At 39.4% G+C, this 13,945-nt stretch overlaps 1 protein-coding gene across 1 annotated transcript; it reads left to right on the top strand.

The window, feature by feature from the left end:
• Positions 1-6,080: 6,080 nt before the first annotated feature.
• Positions 6,081-12,929, top strand: LOC307170320 (vitellogenin-like; the record flags this gene model as incomplete). The annotated part of the gene is made up of 28 exons (XM_079891411.1): positions 6,081-6,120; positions 6,263-6,283; positions 6,638-6,789; positions 6,924-7,175; positions 7,250-7,411; positions 7,502-7,650; positions 7,734-7,884; positions 7,978-8,135; positions 8,224-8,389; positions 8,474-8,599; positions 8,690-8,908; positions 8,998-9,215; positions 9,301-9,398; positions 9,503-9,627; positions 9,709-9,810; positions 9,918-10,037; positions 10,145-10,331; positions 10,422-10,524; positions 10,612-10,797; positions 10,907-11,003; positions 11,114-11,303; positions 11,381-11,640; positions 11,731-11,775; positions 11,861-11,938; positions 12,030-12,236; positions 12,322-12,464; positions 12,561-12,699; positions 12,785-12,929. 28 exons carry the CDS (start codon positions 6,081-6,083, stop codon positions 12,908-12,910), a joined length of 4,020 nt encoding a protein of 1,339 aa, XP_079747537.1. The 3' UTR covers positions 12,911-12,929.
• Between the last annotated feature and the right edge of the window lie 1,016 nt (positions 12,930-13,945).

A 13,945-nucleotide genomic window follows, 5' to 3' on the forward strand; every position in this document is an offset into this window, starting at 1 on the left:
AGAGCTAGAGCTCGACCAACTCCAACCTTGAAGAAGCTGTGTATTTGTCTGTGTGTCAGTATTCTTTGTTATAGGTCCTGACTTTTGTGAGGTGAGTAACTGGCACCCAGGGGAGATGAAATGACCATTATATGAACAGACTGGAGCCTAGAAATGCTGATTTGTGACCTTGTTTGGATAACTTCGTGCTTAAACCAGGATCCTTATCATCCAGATAATCAATGGAGATCTGCTTCTGTCCATATGTGGAGATTTTCCAAGTTTATTTATCTATGTCTTAACCAGTCAGAATCATTCAATCTGACGTGATGACGTAGTTTAGTGACCTGTGTTAGAGTACAATTGCTGCTGTATTGAGTGTGTACTGAAAGTTGCCTAAACTCCTTGCTGAGTGTTGAAGATGATTTTATTCTTCAGTAAAATGTTCTTCAATTGATTACATCTTTGACTCCTGGTCTTCAATAATCATATCTGGTCATTGGGTCTTAACTGTGAATTCCCCAACAATAGTAAAGTGACAGATTAGTCACACATTGCCATCTACAGACATTTGTAAATGAATAGACTGACAAAGTCAGGATTTAAAATGACAGCTTAAATTGTAAAAATTACAAGTTGGTCAGTAAACATGTTAACATTTTTACAGTGTTTTTTTTTTTGTCTTCTTCTTCTTTTTTTTTACAGTGTAGCCAATATGTGGGGCCTTTGCTTTATGGTGTTCGACAATGTGGGGCATTCAAATCCAGAGCCGGACAGTAACTGAGTACATTTACTTGAGTACAGTACTTAAGTACAATTTTAAGGGATCTGTACTTTACTCGAGTATCATTTTTGGGGAGTACTCATGACTTTACTCAAGTACATTTGAGAGGCAAATATTGTACTCTTTACTCCACTACATTTCTATCCATAACTGTGAGTACCCGTTACTTCTTCTAAAAAAAAAAAAAAAAGGAAAAAAGAAACATCTCGGAAACCCTCTCAAATGTGATTGGATTGTGCAGGCGCCACTGATTGGGACAGCCTATCAGCAATCACCTTCAGCTTTCCGCCAAAGTCAACTCCATGGTCAGATTTAGATAAGAGAAGAAACCATGGACGAAACAATGGATGAAGGCGCAGCAGGTCCATCCTGGGAGCGATATTTTTTTCCCCAGGATGGTAGGGGAAGACTCATGAATATTCATTAGGGAAGTCATCCCTGATTGGTCTTAACCCCAGTGACGGGTAGGTTTAGGGGCGGGGTTAGGGAGGTCATAAGACCCCCAGTGACGGGTAGGTTTAGGGGTGGGGTTAGGGGTAGGTCATCAGACCAATCAGGGATGACTTCCTTGATGCATATTCATGAGTCTTCCCCTACCATCCTGGGAAAAAAAATATCACATCCCGGGAATGTGCCAAGCCGTGGCCCCACGTCGCCAGACTATTTCAATTTTCTGAACAAGTTAATGATAGTTTTCGCTTCAAGTGTTTGCTGTGTTTACCAATGTAAGCACGGTGGCAGTAGTAATGCAATATTTACAAAATGTACTCTTGTACTCTTGATACTCAAGTACTTTTAAAAACAAGTACTTCAGTACTTTTACTTAAGTAGACATCTGACTGTAGTACTTTTACTTGTACTTGAGTAAAATTTAGCAAGGGGTATCTGTACTTTTACTCAAGTAATGTAGCTGTGTACTCTGTCCGCCTCTGTTCAAATCAAAAAGGCTGAGAGCCACAGCACAAGAAGCTAGTTACTAACAAAAGCTTGTAAACCGTTGCACTTAATTTGCTTGCACAGTTCAGTTTAATTTTTGGAGAACCACTGTGAAGTTGAGTTTACGTGTCAACATCATCAGATATGTCTAAAATCTATCATGCAAAGTCTATCATACATCAAAGCTCATCAAATGTAGTCCAATTGATCTTCCATTTTATTTATTTAGTAGTTATTTATTCTGTAGACTGGTTTAAAACATATGAATCTAATATCATTGCCTTATCAGAACGTGGAAAAAAAACGCACTTTTGTTTTCATTAATCTTGGCAATAAGTTTAATTTTTGCTGAAGTACTTCCACCAGCTTAATTTAGACAAAGCCATTTTGATTGACACATGGGCAATTTCTGTTACTATTTATTTAAACAAGCTAAATCACACTGTTAGTAATGCAGGACTGAATGTATTTGTTAAATAACCATTTAACAAGTGACATAATAATGTATCATTACTGCTTAGCTGATGAAAAAATGTAGTTGAAAAAACAACTGAAATGCTAAATGCTAAAAAAAAAAAAAAAAAAAAAAAAAAGGTACCATGAATCAGTGAATTTGAGTTTAATGTGAGTATATTATCAGTAAGTAATAATTAGTAATCAAAGTAATCATTAAAAACATTATCAGTCATTTATATCAATCCGATTCAGAGATGAAGGCCATAAAATTAATGTTGTCCACTAGAGGGAGCCAAAGGATAGCAAATCATTTTAAGATCGCAATAAATGTACTTGTAGGAAACAATTGCATATTCATTTATTATAGCTTCATAAAGTTTAATAAAGCCCAATATAACTTTGCAAAAAACTGTGATCTCCAAAATACTTAAGAGACACTAGATTATTTGTCTAATTTTATAGAGTACATATAATAATCCTTACACAAAGAGATGAAGTAAAGACTTATATTTTATTTGAAAAGAGACATGTCCACTGTATAACTATACCACCAACACAAGCCATTGTGTAGGACCCCGATGATTGTCTCAAGTTAAACTGCATTGTTTTACCTTCTGTGTTGTTGCCCACAACGCTTCGGTGACAGGACTTTGAAATAGCAAACAGGGAAAACAATAAAATGTATGACTTGCAAGCTAGCCAACTTCATCCAATCTCCATGATCCTTTTTATTTTTCTTCATTTGAATGCCTTGTGAAAAGAACTTTTGTAAAGATAAAAGACACATTTACTTCCATCTAGGAAGTATGGTGTCCGGGAGGGGACATTGAAAAACTGCTTGTTACTTGGTAGCTCTTCAATATAAAGAACAAGTTGCCAAAGGCCAAAGGCTGTCCAATTAGAGACGAAACGAAGATGTACTTGCTCTCTGGGAATAACACATTTATTGTCACCACTCAACAGACTGATTTGTATGGTTGTGGTTGTGTGTTTTTTTTTTTTTTTTTTTTTTTTGCATTCACGCACAACACTCCAAAATGCGATCTACAAACAGTTTATACTGCTGTAACTTCAGCGTCAGTCTCTGTGTCCCGCTGCACTGAACTACTGTCTCTGTGAGGGCGGGTGAGATCACGTGGTCAAGGTTTCTGGACGCTGATTGGCTTAGGCAAGGTGCTGTGTATAGAGCTGGTAAGTCCCACCCATCCGTAAAACCCCACTGGACCTCTTGAAAAATCGTCAATGCAAGTGAATGTGAGAAAATAATTATTTTCTGGTTCCGTTTGAATTGTGCCATGAATGTGAACATATGTTGTCTTATAATTTTTATATAATTTTTCATGTTACGAGTTTGACAGTATTGTATGATTCTTTGGCTAGCAGTTGTGGAAAAGACATAACGAGAAAGACTATGTCGCCTATGTGACGTCACCCCATAACACATTTTCCCTCCACTTGTCAAATCACGGTGCTAATGCTGCGATAATCTATGGAGACAGATCGAGATGCCTGTGTGTTTTGTACCCAAATGTCACCATTCAAACCAAATGGGCTGTTCTTTCTTTCAGAAACGCGTCGAAAGCAGCGAAGAGTTGTAGTATCACAAAGTGCTCTCACACAAAGTCTAACCGTATCAAACTTCTACCCGCTAAATTGTAGCATTCTTTACACGAAAAGTTATATAAAAAATTCACAGACAACATATGTTCACATTCATGGCAAAATTCAAACGGGACCAGAAAATAATTATTTTCTCACATTCACTTGCATTGATGATTTTTCAATCTAGAGGTCCAGTGGGGTTAGCGGAAGGGGCAGGACTTACCAGCTCTATTGCCTATGCCTCAAAATCAGAGGGAGAGATTTTATAGAGAGAGGTTAGAGTGACAGCAAATGATAGCTTTTTCTTATAAGGGCCAAAATATATAAAAACAATAGGGGTTATGTGCAACTTAACTTCCGTATTCTGTAAAACAGATCGCATCACTTACGGTTCAGGCCTTTTGTATGTGTAGCTGTTTTACTCAAGATAACTTAAAAGGAGCGAGCAAAGATGAGCATAACCAATGTCCCTCGCATATGCAGAGTGATATCTAAAAGTTTGTTCATTTTTCTTCTTCACACTAACGTTTAGATATTTAAATAGAATAAAAACCAGTGAACCAGGTAGGTTAGCTGATTACCTAAAAAGTCCATAGATATCGGCATCACTTCATTCTGTTGTTAACACTTTCTCTGACAAGCGGATGTGATGAGACCAGGAGCACATTCAAACTCAAACTGGTGTGCAACGTTTTGCTACGGTTTCCGGGTTGAATGAGATGTTTCCTGGAAACGGTGTGCAAAGGGGTTTGAGATATGTTTTCTCTTGTTTGCGTTTGGTGGATGTGTCAAAAATGTCAGCCCAATCAGAAGCAACATGTATATAAACCACGCGGTATTAAAGAGACAGCTCGCACAATGGGTCCAAGTAAAGACCTTTACAAATGTGTCCGCTGCAGCTCGGTATATGCAACAATTGAAGATATTTGAAGACATGTTTGTCGTATGAGTTTTATACGACACTCGAATGGGATGTTCTCTTTTATTCTGAATGGCAAGGGCATTGACTGTAACATTGAGCGTATTTTGCAGTATTAAACACGTATTTATACCGATTTCATCAGACTCCAAAATTCTTCAAAAAGAACACAAAGAATGGCCTTCTCAGCTGCCATAGTTGCAACTCTTGCGTCATCAGAACAGGATGTTCAACGCACCACCATTTCCATTTAAAAAACGTTTTGCAACTTTTTGTTGGGGCTGAACGCAGCCCAGTATTCCGGTTTGGTCATGTGACGTTCGACATTTACCCTATATTGATTCGCTAAAATCAAAAGTAGGAGGGTCTGGGGTGCAGCGCTCTGCGCCCCGAGGACAATCTGAAATAAGCCAATTAGAGCTCAGCCTAAAGTCACAAGCGTTTCAAAAGTTTATAGACAACCATTTGTCCATACCCGCACACACAAAACAAACGAAATACAATTTTTATTTTTTTAAGATGTGCTATCATGACTACCAATCGAATATTATGACTATTAATACTACAAATAATGTTATTTCATAATTATTTTGCAATATATAGTTATCTTATTTTTAACACATTGAAGTAGCCTTCTTCTCTGGCTAACCTGAAGGGGACGGCACCCCAGTACCCCCTATTGACCGGCCGCCACTGTTTCTATCACTGTTGACTTTTTAATACGAGGTGCCAAGCTCATATGCAGTCTACTGCTGTTGAATACTTTTTCTGTAATACTGCTGTTTTCTTTGTAGTTTGCACTAATAGTTTTTCTTCATGTGTTTAACAAATATTACTTGTATTAACAATTATAAAACTGTCCACAGATCACTCCACGTCTAGTTCCAAAGTTCATCCAATGTTATTTCACCAGTCTTTACATAAAAATGTATAAATATGGACTTTAACAAGATTTTAGATTAAAGGCCAGGGTAACCTAACCCAAAACTGATAGCTACGATTTGCCTTCAATCCAAGGCTGTTAACCACAATTATTATTTGTATAAAAATGTACAATAATACTGAATATGTTTTCTGTAATATACCTCCATAGATAATTTTGTTGCTCCAGCATTATTTTATATGATAGAGAAAAAAAAATCACCCTTTTGAACATAAAAGACAAATGATCAGCATGATTTCACTGTGGACATTGGCTGAAGAATGACATGATGACAGGCCAGGGTAACCTAACCTCTACTGATATTTAGATTAAAATAAGTTGACAGAAGTCTTGTCTTGTGTACAATTTGATATTCCTTTAAAGACATTGGTTAATAATTAATTTAATAATTAGTACTAGGTCAGCAAGAAAATGCTATAAAAGGTCTGTTTCTCTGAGGAGCTCTTCACACACCATCAGCCATGAGAGCTGTTGTGCTTGCCCTGACTGTAGCCCTTGTGGGTAAGTCGAAATATATTTATATATTGTTCCTTCTCTCTCTCTTTTTAGCTCTATAGAATAACTTGTTTGGAAAATTAAAAACCTCTTGAAAACCAAATTTAAAACAAGATTTTCATAGAATATTTTTTTCTGTTTCTTTCAGCAACTCAACAGATCAACCTTGGTAAGTAATATGATATGGCAAATGAGTTTTAAGTGGTAATTTAGACTTCATTATTGCTTAAACGTAATGACCAGTAAAAGTAATTGACTTATGCCGCGTTCCAGGCAACCTGTAACCCGTGTTTTTCCAACCCGTAACTGGGAGTACATCGATCTAGTACGAGTTCACGGGTGGGAAGTCACGGGTTTGACTGCCGTTCCAGTGCACTTTCACGGGTATAAGGTTGGAAAAACACGGGTTACAGGTTGCCTGGAACGCTACAAGGTCGTGAGTCGTGGTTTGAAGTCGTGATTTACGAGCTCAAAAACCTGCCTGGAACGCAGCATAAGATCACAAATTCTGTACACTTTTCAGTTCCTGAGTTTGCCCCTGATAAGACCTATGTGTACAAGTATGAGGCTCTGCTCTTGGGTGGTCTTCCTCAAGAAGGTCTGGCCAGAGCAGGAGTAAAAGTCAGCAGCAAGGTTCACCTCAGTGCCGTGACAGAGAACACCTTCATGATGAAGGTAATGACCATTGAGAACTGTAAACACTGTAGGTCTTCCACACTGACAGAAAAAAAGGGGGGAAAAAAGTGTTAGCAAGATTTAGTTACAATAGCAGCAATACCCTCATTTAAAGTAAAAATGTTTCCTTACAGCTCATGGATCCTCTACTCCACGAGTATGCTGGCATTTGGCCCAAGGATCCATTTGTTCCTGCCACTAAGCTCACCTCAGCTCTGGCTGCTGAGCTTCAGATTCCCATCAAGTTTGAGTATGCTAATGGTGTGGTTGGAAAGGTATTCGCCCCTGCAGGAGTCTCCCCTACAGTACTGAACCTGCACAGAGGAATCCTCAACATGCTTCAGCTCAACCTCAAGAAGACCCAGAACATCTATGAGCTGCAAGAGGTGAGAAAATTATCCTAGTACGTTTTTGATCTATTTTGAGTTCTGCAATCTAATTTTTTGACTTGTCCTTCAAGGCTGGAGTTCAGGGAGTGTGCAGGACCCACTATGTCATCAGTGAGGATCCAAAGGCCAACCATGTTATTGTCACCAAGTCTAAGGATCTGAGCCACTGTCAGGAGAGAATCATGAAGGACGTCGGTTTGGCGTACACTGAGAGGTGTGCTGAATGCACAAAGGTAATGAAGAAGACTGGAAAGAATTGAAATATTTACTCAATATAATGAAAATGCCAAGAGTCAAATGGTCACATACCTTTCTCCCAAAAGAGGGTCAAGAGTCTGATTGAAACGGCATCTTACAACTACATCATGAAACCATCTGCCGCCGGTGTACTGATCGCTGAAGCAACAGTTGAGGAAGTGCATCAGTTTTCACCCTTCAATGAGATCCATGGTGCTGCCCAGATGGAAGCAAAGTAAGATTGATCCTCTGTGAGATTTCTCTTAAAAATATGAAGTAAAAATATTACTAAGAAATAAAGAAATAATTTTTTTTCAGACAAACCTTGACTTTTGTTGAGATGGGCAATACGCCTGTTGTTCCAATCAATGCTGATTACTTGGCCCGTGGATCCCTGCAGTATGAGTTTTCAACTGAAATTCTTCAGACCCCCATTCAACTCCTGAAGATCAGTGATGCACCAGCTCAGGTATAATTCATTACTTGACATCTTTAACAGTCTCCAAGTCAAAGCCTTTGATCCATGAAGACGTCATCTAAGTGTTTCCCTTACTTTTTCTAGATTATCGAGGTCTTAAAGCACCTTGTTGAAAACAATGTGGCCATGGTCCATGATGATGCTCCACTTAAGTTTGTTGAGCTCATCCAGCTCCTGCGTGTTGCCACCTATGAGAATATTGAGGCTATCTGGGCTCAGTTCAAGGACAAACCAGTTTACAGGTACAATGTTTGAGCAATAAGTTCATAGGAATATAGTTCAAGGATTTTTTTTATTATGAACATATTTTGAAAACAATTAATCTGTTAGGCGCTGGCTTCTGGATGCTCTTCCTGCTGTTGGCACACCAGTCATTGTAAAATTCATCAAGGAGAAGTTTCTGGCTGGTGAACTTACCATTCCTGAGTTCATTCAGGCTCTTGTGGTTGCTCTGCAAATGATCACTGCTGATTTGGACACCATCCAGTTGACAGCTGTGGGTATACCTTACTATACTCAAAATGCTGTTCTTCAAATATGACCAAAATCAAATGAATCATTTCTGTATGTTGCTGAACAGAGTTTGGCTATGCACGAGAAAATCGCCACAATCCCAGCTCTTCGTGAAGTCGTCATGCTTGGATATGGTTCCATGATTGCCAAACACTGTGTTGCTGTTCCCACTTGCTCCTCCGAGCTCCTCAAGGTAAACACCTCAAGATATCCACAAATTTCTGTCATGGACATACTATAATATTTGATATTTGTCTAACTGTATGTGCCTCAAACTCCTCAGCCCATCCATGATATTGCTGCAGAGGCCATTTCTAAGAATGACATTCCTGAAATCACTTTGGCTCTGAAAGTTCTGGGCAATGCTGGTCACCCTGCTAGTCTTAAACCCATCATGAAGCTCCTACCTGGACTGACAACTGCAGCTACTTCTCTGCCTCTTAGAGTCCAGGTTGATGCCATATTGGCCCTGAGGAACATTGCCAAGAAAGAGCCCAAACTGGTAAGTGTCAGACTTTGTAGGATATTATTATCATAAAAGATTACACAAATTGTCATTCAATAATATACAAACCTTGTTTTCTGCCTCAGGTTCAGCCAGTGGCCCTGCAGCTTGTATTGGACAGGGCTCTCCACCCTGAAGTGCGTATGGTTGCTTGTATTGTGTTGTTTGAGTCCAAGCCCTCAGTGGCTCTCGTCTCCAATCTTGCTGGTGCCTTGAAGACTGAGACTAACATGCATGTTGCAAGCTTTGCCTATTCTCACATCAAGTCCTTGACCAGAATCACTGCTCCGGATATGGCATCTGTGTAAGAACAATTTTTTTTCGAACATATTTTACTTCATCACATAAAATGAGCACAAGCCAGAGGTAATCATAGTTGTCCATTTCAGTGCGGGTGCAGCTAATGTTGCCATCAAGCTCATGAATCGCAAACTGGACAGGCTTAGCTTCCGTTTCAGCAGAGCCATTCAGCTGGACTTCTATCATAGTGAGTCTTGACATGTTTGAGAGAGAGCTAAAAAATGTTTTCTTGGGTGTTTCTTAAAATGTGTAAAAAAAAATTAATGTATTCTTACCTCTATCTCTGTGCAGCTCCACTTATGATTGGAGCTGCTGGTAGTGCCTACATGATCAATGATGCCGCAACCATCCTGCCTAGAGCTGTTGTAGCTAAAGCACGTGCTTACCTGGCTGGAGCTGCTGCTGATGTTCTTGAGGTGGGACAACCTAGACTTAAAAAAACTGATTCATTGTTTTAAAATATTTTCAGTCTTCACTCAATTGATCCTTTCAAACAGATCGGTGTGAGAACTGAAGGAATCCAGGAGGCTCTTCTGAAATCTCCTGCTGCAGATGAAAGTGTTGACCGTATCACAAGGATCAAGCACACCCTGAGAGCTGTAAGCTTTCATGTCCAGTGTACAGTATAATTAAGTGTACTTTTAAGTAATATTATAAACATGATATAGGCAAAATGTATATAACTTCTCTGTTTTAACACCTCAAGCTCACAAACTGGAAGGACTTTCCAACCAATCAGCCACTGGCATCAGCCTATATCAAATTACTTGGACAAGAAGTGGCTTATTTCAACATTGACAAGACCATCATTGAAGAAGCAATACCGGTACTGTGTTGTACTTTATGCCTTCTCTCTCATTAATATATTTTTTGTGATCTGTCTAAAAAAATTCTCACAATTAGAATTAAGTTTCTCATAAACACTATCCCCAGATGGTCACTGGACCCAAACCACGTGAACAGTTGAAGCGTGTCCTTAAAGCTTTGCAGGAAGGAGTTGCCTTCCAGTATGCCAAACCCCTGCTTGCATCTGAAGTGCGTCGTATCTTGCCAACAGCAGTTGGTTTGCCCATGGAGCTCAGTTTGTACACTGCTGCTGTTGCTGCTGCAAGTCTCAATGGTATGGTTTTTTTTCTTAGAATTGTTTTATCTTACCTTGGATATGAGAGTGTCACTTTGAAGTTTGATGTTGCTCTGTTCATCCCTCTAGTTAAGGCCACCATTACACCTCCTCTCCCTGAGCAGATTGAGACTATGACTCTTGACCAACTCAAGAAGACTGATGTTCAACTCCAAGCTGAAGCTAGACCAAGGTACACTTTTGCAGCTACATTCATGAAGATGAGATATAATGTACACAACAACAGTTTAACAAACAATCTCCCTTATTCTTATTTCAGTATTGCTCTCCAGACCTTTGCTGTGATGGGAGTGAACACTGCCTTGATCCAAGCTGCTGTTATGGCAAGAGGGAAGATCCGTACAATTGTCCCTGGAAAAGTGGTTGCAAGAGCAGACATTCTCAAGGGCAACTACAAGGTGGAGGCTCTGCCTGTTGAGCTTCCTGAACACATTGCTGATGTGAGGTAATGCAATCTTAGTCAGACCAGTGTAGAAAACATTCTGAATCAATTCATAAATAACTTAAAAGGTTTCTGAAAGTGAGATGTGACCACATTTTTCTTGTTCCAACAGCTTTGAGACTCTTGCTGTGGTCAGAAACATTGAAGAGCCCAACGCTGAAAGGACTGTTCCCTTAGTACCCGAGGAGGCCACTCTTGCTGATTATTTGGTAAATTTTGAACACACATATGATGGATATGTGTTAGTATGCAAAGCATTCATTTGTTTTAAGTTTTTTAAATAGCAAGGCTTGTTATAATACTTAATTATTCTTTTCAGTCCTCTGAAATTCCAGATGAGACTCCCGTGAGAGCTGCAGCTCCATTTCACAAGACTCTCTGTCTTGCTGTCCCATACATTGAAATCAAGGGGTGCGTTGAGGTGCACTCTCACAATGCTGCTTTTATCAGAAATTCTCCTCTTTTCTACATAATTGGACAGCACTCAGCCCGTGCTGCACTGACAAGAGGTATTCATTCAGAGAAGATTACATTGATTAAACTCAAATGTTTTCAGACAAAATTATAATTGTCATTTTGGCTTTAGCTGAAGGTCCTGCAGTTGAAAGACTGGAGCTTGAAGTCCAAGTTGGTCCTAGAGCTGCTGAGAGGCTCCTTAAGCAAATCAGTCTCATTGATGAGGATACTCCAGAAGGAAAGGCCTTCCTGTTGAAACTGAGGGAAATCCTGGAGACTGAAGATAAAAATGCACCCGTCTCTTCTGAAAGCAGCAGTAGCAGCCGCAGGAGCAGGAGCAGCAGCAGCAGCAGTTCAAGCTCCTCCATGTCCAGCTCTCGTGTGAGTAAGGTGAGGACGTGGAATGTAGCGTGTTGATTAGGTAGCCAATATTTGTTATAAATATTAATTTACAGTTAGTCATTTTATATGGATTTTCAGACTGCCACCATCATGGAGCCCTTCAAGAAGTTCCACAAAGACCGGGTAACTATACTAAAAAATAATTTTGTTAAAAATCTTGTTTCTTTAGATTATCAGTTTTCATGTCTATAATGTGTTTTGCTCGCAGTTCATGGCACCCCATGGTGCCTCAAAGGCAGTAAGCAGTGGAAGCACTGCATCTAGCTTTGAGGCTCTACAGAAACAGGTGAATCAATTAGTGTCATTAATAACATATAACCCAAAGGTGACATTTTGTACTAAAATCCACTTAAATTGATTATGGTATATGCTTTCAGGCTAAGTTCCTCGGAAATGATCTTCCACCTGTTTTTGCTGTCATTGCCCGTGCTGTGAGAGTTGACCAAAAGCTGCTGGGCTACCAACTTGCTGCTTACTTTGACAAGCCAACAGCAAGAGTGCAGCTCGTTGTTTCCTCCATCGCTGAAAATGACAACCTGAAGATCTGTGCTGATGGTGCCGTGCTGAGCAAGCACAAAGCCACTGTAAGACTGGAACTATTATCAAAATTAATTTCTCAAGTGAAATAATTTACATCAATACCATATTTTGAACACAAATGTCCTTCAGGCCAAGGTTGCTTGGGGTCAGGAATGCCAACAGTATGCAGTCACTGCTAAAGCTGAAGCCGGTGTCCTGGGAGAATTCCCTGCTGTACGTCTAGAGCTGGAATGGGAGAGGCTGCCAATAATTGTCACCACATACGCCAAAAAGTAATGTTCAGCAACACTGAATGACAAATGTATTGAATAGTTTAAAAAATGGCACTGGTTTAATCTGCTCTTCTTTGTGCATCCCTTCACAATTAGACTGTCTAAGCACATCCTTATGGCGGCTTTCCAGACGGGCTTTAGACTAGAAAGAGCCACGAACAGTGAGAAAGAGATTGAACTGACTGCAGCCTTGCCAACTCAGAGATCCTTGAATGTCATTGCTAGGATTCCAGAGGTGAAATAGTTTTCAGTTAAATTATGACTCTCACAGAGATATAATAAGAAAACATAACTAATTATTTTTGTCCCTGGTACTCTAGATGACACTGTCAAGGATGGATATTCGTCTCCCTGTCGCTGTTCCCATCAATCCAGACGGAACTCTTTCCATTCATATCGATGAGGACATTCTCTCCTGGATCCAGAAACATTTCAAGGAAGAATAAGACATGAAGAATTACATTTCACATTTTCTTAAGAAAATGTGAGCTGTGTGGAATTGATCATGCTGAATTGATTGTTCTTTGACAATTTAATTTAATTTTACCACTGTTGTAATGCAAGTAACACTAATAAACACCCTGCAAGTTACTGATGTGTGGATTGCTTTAAAGGGGTCCTATAATAATGCCCTTTTACGAAGTCTTGATTTTGTTTTGGGGGTTTACTAAAATATGCTTTCATGGTTGATTGGTCAAAAGAAAATATTGTTTCACATATTTTACATTATTACAGCACCTCTCTACCTAGTCTGGCTAGAACGCGCCATTTATTTCCTGTTTCGATGAAGCCCCTCCTTCCGAAATACAAAATGTGCTGTGATTGGTTTGCTAGCCCAGTGTGTTGTGATTGGCACCATAGACATAATAAATACATAGATGCATTGTATTGGCCGTTGGATCGTACGTCAACGGCACCGCCATATTCCTCCAGACAACTTGCCGTAACTCTAATAAGTGGACTGAAGAAACAGTGCCTGACTATTTTGAGGTTTTACAAACCGTCGAACGATCCAAACCAGATCTTGGGGAATTACCTTTCACAGGTAAGACTGAACAGTTGTTTTTGGTCATATTTGTTTATTATAACATTATGTTGACAGGTAGGTGGCCACCAAAGTAAAACTATTAGCCTAATAGCTAGTGGTAACGGTTATTATCATAACGGAATTTAGTTATTAAAATTAGACTTTATAAGAGATAATAAAATGTTTACATGATTCTTATGAGGTATGAGCATATATTGTAGTTTATATGGACTAATGTAAATGGCAAGTGAGTCTTCAGTAGGGCTGAACGATTAATCACACTTTACATGTAATCGCACTTAAATCGAGATGGCTTATCGCGATTTTAAACTCACAAAGGCTGCGATTATTTTTTATTTGCAGTTTGTCATTGATGTACGGCTCTGTAAACGCTGCTCCATCTGAAAGCACTGTGAGTTTGAGTCACTTATAACGTGCATTTGAAAAAACAACA

Source organism: Squalius cephalus (genome assembly GCF_949319135.1).
Source record: "Squalius cephalus genome assembly, chromosome: 13".
Classification (NCBI taxonomy): domain Eukaryota; kingdom Metazoa; phylum Chordata; class Actinopteri; order Cypriniformes; family Leuciscidae; genus Squalius; species Squalius cephalus.